Genomic DNA, 6716 nt, shown 5'->3' on the forward strand with positions numbered 1-6716 from the left:
CTTAAAGGTAGCAAAGTTGCCTGTCCTCGTCTGTAGCTATTGCCTGCTGCCTTGTCTAATAGAAAGATGGTCTAACTGATCGTCTGTAGCTATGTCCTCATTATTTCCTGATGCATACATTTTCTGCTCATAGAACTGATGGTCTAATAATATCATCATCTTCCACATAAAATAAGATCACTGGTGCACTTGCAATTAGATTGGAATAGAAAGATAAGGATACAGCACAAAGTTGGGTGGCTCATGTTGCCACACCTGTAGGAAGTTTTGGCATGAACATAAATAGTGCCTTCCCCTTTCCTATTTGTCCAATGAGCCCACTGGATGGGCAAACTTGATGGAGTCAATGGGGTCAATGTTCTTGGGTTTATTATTGATTAAAATTTGCATTTTTATTGTTATGACTTGAAGCTTAATGCAAGCATTCTTATTCTTTATTAAAACAACCTTTTCCTTTGCAAAGAAAAAACAATCCTAAACTTGTTTCCATGATTAGTCTATAGATGATATGGACTTGATAAAATTTTACTAAGTAATACTTCCCTCTTCATCTTTTGTCAAATAACTTTTCAAATATTAGTGTGATAAATAAATTTCTTAGCAAGATTTGTCATACTACAACATATTGTTTGACATAAGGGGTATATATCAATTCGATAAGAGATTGATATGAACAGTATATTATTATACCCCTATATATTATGTCAGTACGTTCGGTATAATTCAATATAACTTGATACGTATTATACTAATAGTTGATCGGTACATCGGTACAAACCGATAAAACGAATCATGTTTATTAGTTCGTATAATTATATTTTATTTTACATTTAAATGGTATATATATATATATATATTATATAACATTAACGAGTTTGATGGGAAGTTGCTAAAAAGATAATTTGATGATAAAAAATCAAGTGAGTTTGAGAAAATGGGTGCACTTTTTTTTCTTTGTCCTTATTCTATCTAATGTAAAACAATCATGGTGGGAGTAATGCATCATGAAGAATGGATAAATGTTGAAAGAAATTGATTGGAAGAGAGCGCTTTGCGCCTGATGATTCTCATTTTCTTGGAGAACCTTTTTTTTTTAACAAATAATGAATTATTAGACTACATTAAACAAAAAAAATTTCAGTGGGAAGGGTGTATTATGGAAGAGATGTGTATGGAATAAGTTGCATGGTACCATAACAATGGTGTCATTATCATTCTTGATATCACAAAGAAGGATCTGTGACACAACCAATGAAAGTTAAAAGAATGATTTTTTTCAAGATGCAGTTTTCCTTCCAATTCATAAAAAAAAACAAAAAAAATGTTTGACTGTAATTTTTCATGATCTTAATAATCATGTAATCTGGAAACCAAAACTTGGTTGGAGAATCAAGAACTTTTCAGCCTTCAACAATATGTTGTTGCTGCATGAGTTTCATCAGTTAAAAATTGCCTCCTGAAACTTGTTTCATTCTGTGAACACTTCAATCCAAGTTTGCTAGATGCTTTTCAAACTTTTTTTTAACACATCACAAGTTTACAGATATCTTCATCATCACCTGGAGCTAATTTATATGAAAGACAAGCTTCACATTCTGGGTTTATTTCTATTTATTAGCATCTTAAAGATCAACCTTCAACTTCTTCAGGCAAAAGTTCTCTTTTGTCTTCAATGATTAGCCAAATACATGAGCTATAAGAACATCATAATAGACAATAGAGAAAGCAAAACAGCATGTAGCTTTATTCTCCTTCATGGAATTCCTCACAGGTACTTCTAACAACAGAGTGATTGTTAGGATGTGGAAGGCGCATCTGGTTGCCGATGAGGAAGGGCAACTTGAAAAGCAGGTAACTCAGCATATGCTTCATTCAGCCTGGTTAGCGTAGGGTAAAGCGACTGTACCCAGAAAAAAAAAAGAAAAAAAAAAGAAATATTTTAAGATTTGATGAATGAAAGCAAGTAATGAAACAAATTTCCATAAAAAAACACTTAATTCAGTCATCAAAGGCTTTTTTGGTAAGACATCATATGAACTTTACATTTCAGGATTAATGTAATGAATGTCTACTCTTCAGAAGTTTTCACCATGCTGAAAAGATTCTACAGAAGTGTAACTTTTGGTTAGGAATTCATCTTAATTTACGTGAATGGGAAATCGATCGGAGAGAAGTTTCACTACTTCTTCGAGTTAAATTTCAGACAGTCTAGTTCTGTTTCCATTGGTGGTGGTTCTTGACCAACTATTTATCAGTTAAATTTCATTGACACTATAAGAATCAAGCTCTCGATTCACTATCAATGATGTAGCTAAAGGATATTATTAGATGAGGATGGATAGCATCAGGTGCTTCTATGACCAAATCCTTTGTCCATGAAGATTAACTGTTTCTGCAGGCCTACCATCTAAGTATAAGATTGACATTAAAAAGGTTTGCTCTATCGTGTCTTATGTAATCATGGTAACAAGGACAGAGATCATTCGTTCTAGCAGTGTCAATTTGCTCATTATGCCAAAAATTAAGAATGTAGCGTAGGCCAGACAATGTACCAGTTACATGCATGAGGAAGGATAGGATGCTGAGAGAACAAAAATAAAATGCACTTGGGCTTAGTTATGGCATGGTGTCCTTTTATTAGCAGGGAAAATAATGAGACTGCTTAGATCTCAGTACAAATATTGCACAAGGCTAGACAACTTAATGCTGACAGGAATGGGAACCATGGATTGCTTGTTGCTGGTGGATGTTCAGAGTTCTCCCTCTTATTATAGAAATACATAAATAGTTCTTCGACTCTTTCTGTTTTTTTTTTTTTTTGTATTTTTCTAGTTTTCACTTTTCTTTTGTATTGTTTTCTTTTCTAGTTCTTTTTATGTTTCATTATTGTAGCTCTCATTTCTATCATCATAAAAAAACTTTACTGGGGGAAAGATCCTTGAAGTTCTTTTTAGGGGGGAAAAACAAATGAAAATTAAAAGGAAATTTTAATAACCATACATAACCATAACCTCCAAAAGTCAGAGTCCTCTAGAATCAATTATGAGATGTAAATGATTCTAAACCTAGCAATAAGCTTAATAATACAGTTAGGTTAAAAACATAGTGCTCTAAGAAGAGGAAAATAAGATTAGTTGGATTGATGCAACTAATGTTACCATGTCAATTTGGAACCGTGCTACTCCTGCAAAGATCTGGGGCGCCAGAAACACATCTGCCTGCACATGACAATGAACATGTAACATCACTCTGCTTTAGTTTGCTCTCCTGTAAAACTCAGGTAGATGTGCAGGATGCATCTTTTGGCTTCTATGCATGCATTTTTAAAACACAAAGCTGGACAAAGGAGGCACAAAACATATATAGACTAATAAAGTGGTTAATTGCATGTGACAAAAATCTAAATGACAGCAAATGAAGGATCATCTTGTATTTAATAAGCATCTGTTAATAAGCATCTGTTGAATTTTATATCACAAGGATATAATCAGAGCTTTGTCGGACTAACCAGCTGGACCTCATCTCCGGTAGCATATTTGCCGGCAATCTCCTTTATGAGTTTCTCGATTGCTGAAGAAAAACAAACTTAAGATCAGCTTCCAAAGGAACTAATACTGTCATAAAATATAATAACCAAACTTGAGTAACTAGCCATGACAAAGATTATCAGGCAACAACATACAGGAACATCTAGCACTAGAACTTCATTTTGGTATCCTTCGAGGCATTTGTTTCCATTTTGATTTTTTTTGGTGCTTTGCATATACAGCTAAAGAATATATATTCAATTTAATTCCAAAGAAGCTGATGTGTGAAAATTATTGTCCCAAATATGATACAAGTAGCACATCAGCAACAATAACGTTCTCAAATGCAAGCTGAAGTCTTGAGTGTATTATCTTTCTAAAGAGTGCAACATAGTTAGAATATTAACCATTTATAAGCATACAGCTAGTAAGCACTGGTGTGTATATTAACTGGCTTACAGAATGATCTGTTCAATGTTATGACAAGTAGGTGATAGTTAACAATTTCTCTCATTTATTCTTTATTATTTCTGATCAAATTCTTCTCTTTTGCAAGACAAGCTTATCACTCAAGAATCAACTATCTTTTTTTGCTTGTATTTTCTCGAGCTTTACTAGATCATAAATGGAAAGGACTATATAAAAGTTAATGTGCAACCATTTGCCTTCTACTAGTCCATTTGCCCAATTCTGTTCTTGGTGAAGTATTGTTTAAATAAAACACACCATTTGTTACCATGAGCAAGAAATAGCAGAAACTAATAGCTAAATAAAAACTACTGACAGCTTTAGCAGTCCTGCTGAAGATTACCTACTAATTTGGTGATGATTTATACATAGTAGCTAATACAGATCATTTTCAAAGGCATTAGTATTAATCACTGGAGTTGGTTGCTGACTTGCTAGTTGGTTGTGCAAAGCACCATAGCTATTGACAACTAGCATTAGTTTGCACAAAGAGTCTAAAAAAAAAACACACTTATACTCTGTTACGTAAGGTATTTATTAGAGTAAAAGACAACCTGCAAATCCTTTATTGATATGATGCACCATAGCTATTGGCAACTAGCATTAGCTTGCATGAAGAGTCTATAGGAAAAACACACTCATTCTAGGAAGCTACCAATCAAACACTTATAATCTGTTATGAAAAGTATTTATTAAAGAGTAAAAAGGCAACCTGCAAATCCTTTATTGACATGATTCTGCGATGATGTGAGTTTCTCATCCAAACTGATTCTTTTCTCGAAAAATTGCTGCAAATTCATAAGCAGAATTTTGTAATTGAAACTTGTGAAGATGCATAGCACTAATCTCATCATAACAAATGAAGTAATAAACAAGTAGATACAGCTTTTTACTTACTCGTGTAAAAAAACTCTGAAGTGGTTGAATACTTGAACTGACAATACTAGCAACCTGTATAAACAAAAGATTGTAGCACATTACACTGGGATCTGCAAATCAAGAGTAACTTAGAACATGAACTAAGAATATCCCAACTAAAAGTACATTTCTTGCAGTACATGTATCAAAGGGCAGAAAAATATCTAAGTTGTACCTAAGAGTCTTGCCTCTACTCAAAACATAGCTTAGCCTTCACAAGAAAGAGAAAACACTTGAAATTTGACAACTCAGTGAATTGGGAATAAATTACAAAGTACACTATTGAAGTTGTGCAATTAAAACAAAGCATATCAGATGAGATCCGAACAAAGAGATTAGAATGAGGTATAGCATGAAAATGAAGAATGATAGGAGGTAATCCAGGTGTCTCTAACACAAACAAATATGCACTGTTATAATAACTGGTATTAAATTCATATAAACAATAAAAACAAATCATCTATATCTAGTATTCAACATCAATTGCATAATTTTCTTAAGACAAATACAAGATACCATTATCACCATTTGTTATAATAGCAAGAGGTCAAAATGCTGACCACATTAAGACATTATATTCAATCTCTAATTCGCTTTAGGAAATTTGAAGTGTGTTTGTAGGTGCAGAATATGACTGCTAAAAAATATGATTCTTCGTTTGCATTATCCGAATTAGATTGCCGCCTCAAAAATATTTCTGTTTATATCTTAAAATAACAAAGTTACAAGTCATGTCAACATAGAATGGTAAGCAGAAGCACAAACATATGATCATTAGAAACCAAAATACACATTCAAGGAATAACATCTGCCAAGCATGTTCACCTGGAGGTTGATTGCTTTCTTTTTCAGGTCTTGAGGCAGCAAAGGGTGTTGAGGATACTTGTCTTCTAAATACTGCACAAATCAAGGAAACGACATCAACTAACCGACCAGAGGATAAAAAACAAGCATATATCCAAGACGTAAAGATATACGTATTTCCAAAAGCTTAAGCTTATAAGAAAGGGATCAGCGTATATTTAAACTCAGAATAAGTTTTGAACATGATCAATTAGGTCAAAGGAAATAGTCTTTTTGCTCACCAGTATTATTGCAAGCGAGTCAGCAACCACTACATCACCATCTACCAGTGCCGGAACAAATTTAAGTGGATTAATCTTCTCGAACTCTAGAATTTAACAAGAGGAATCAATGCAAGAAAGGAAGAAAATAAGCGGAAATATAAAGAAGAAAGCATTTTGATGAACAGTAACTGATGCGAAATCTGAAGAAGGGGATTACTCTCTAACCTGGATCGAATTGGTCGCCTTTCGAAAGATTCACAGCCTTATACTCGTACTCCAACCCTATCGTGAGACATATAAACAGCCAAAAAAAGGTCAAAAGAACGAATTTGTGGCAAGCGTATGGTAGCAGAAGGATGAACCTTTGAGATTAAGGGCGATGCGGACTCGGTGCGCACATGAGCTCCAATAGTAGGAGTACAGAGTGAGATTCGCCGGCCGCGCCATCGCCTGAAGTACCCAGCAAAAAGGAAAATTAGAATCGGATTCTGGTGAGGAGATTGGGAGGCCGAGGCGTTGAGCTGATGGATTCGAACAATAGAGATAAACATGGAAGTTTTGGGAATGGGGCGACGGAGCAGTGCCTCGGAATCAGACGCCATGGCTGTCTGGAAGACCACAGCGAGCACACGGCGACTTTAACTACGTGGGAGCGGGTCGTTCGAGCTTGCTCTCGACAGAACGTCGTTGGATCTTGCGACGAATGACAAGAACTGGTGGTGACGTGTAGATGGCG

General features: G+C 34.7%; 1 protein-coding gene across 2 annotated transcripts; it reads right to left on the reverse strand.

Annotated features, from left to right (window-relative positions):
- Positions 1–1587: 1587 nt before the first annotated feature.
- Positions 1588–6716, reverse strand: LOC135581133 (glutathione S-transferase zeta class-like). 2 transcript variants are annotated; one of them, XM_065114247.1, is made up of 10 exons: positions 6565–6716; positions 6343–6430; positions 6206–6262; positions 5999–6084; positions 5739–5810; positions 4893–4946; positions 4708–4783; positions 3509–3570; positions 3159–3218; positions 1588–1900 (listed from the first exon to the last, which is right to left on the reverse strand). In XM_065114247.1, the coding sequence occupies exons 1-10, from the start codon at positions 6580–6582 to the stop codon at positions 1796–1798; spliced, it is 678 nt and encodes a 225-aa protein (XP_064970319.1). In that variant the 5' UTR covers positions 6583–6716; the 3' UTR covers positions 1588–1795. The 2 variants fall into 2 exon arrangements, with proteins under 2 accessions (XP_064970319.1, XP_064970318.1); XM_065114246.1 differs by having other exon boundaries at positions 6517–6657.

Source organism: Musa acuminata, chromosome BXJ2-6 (assembly GCF_036884655.1).
Source record: "Musa acuminata AAA Group cultivar baxijiao chromosome BXJ2-6, Cavendish_Baxijiao_AAA, whole genome shotgun sequence".
NCBI classification, from domain to species: Eukaryota; Viridiplantae; Streptophyta; class Magnoliopsida; order Zingiberales; family Musaceae; genus Musa; species Musa acuminata.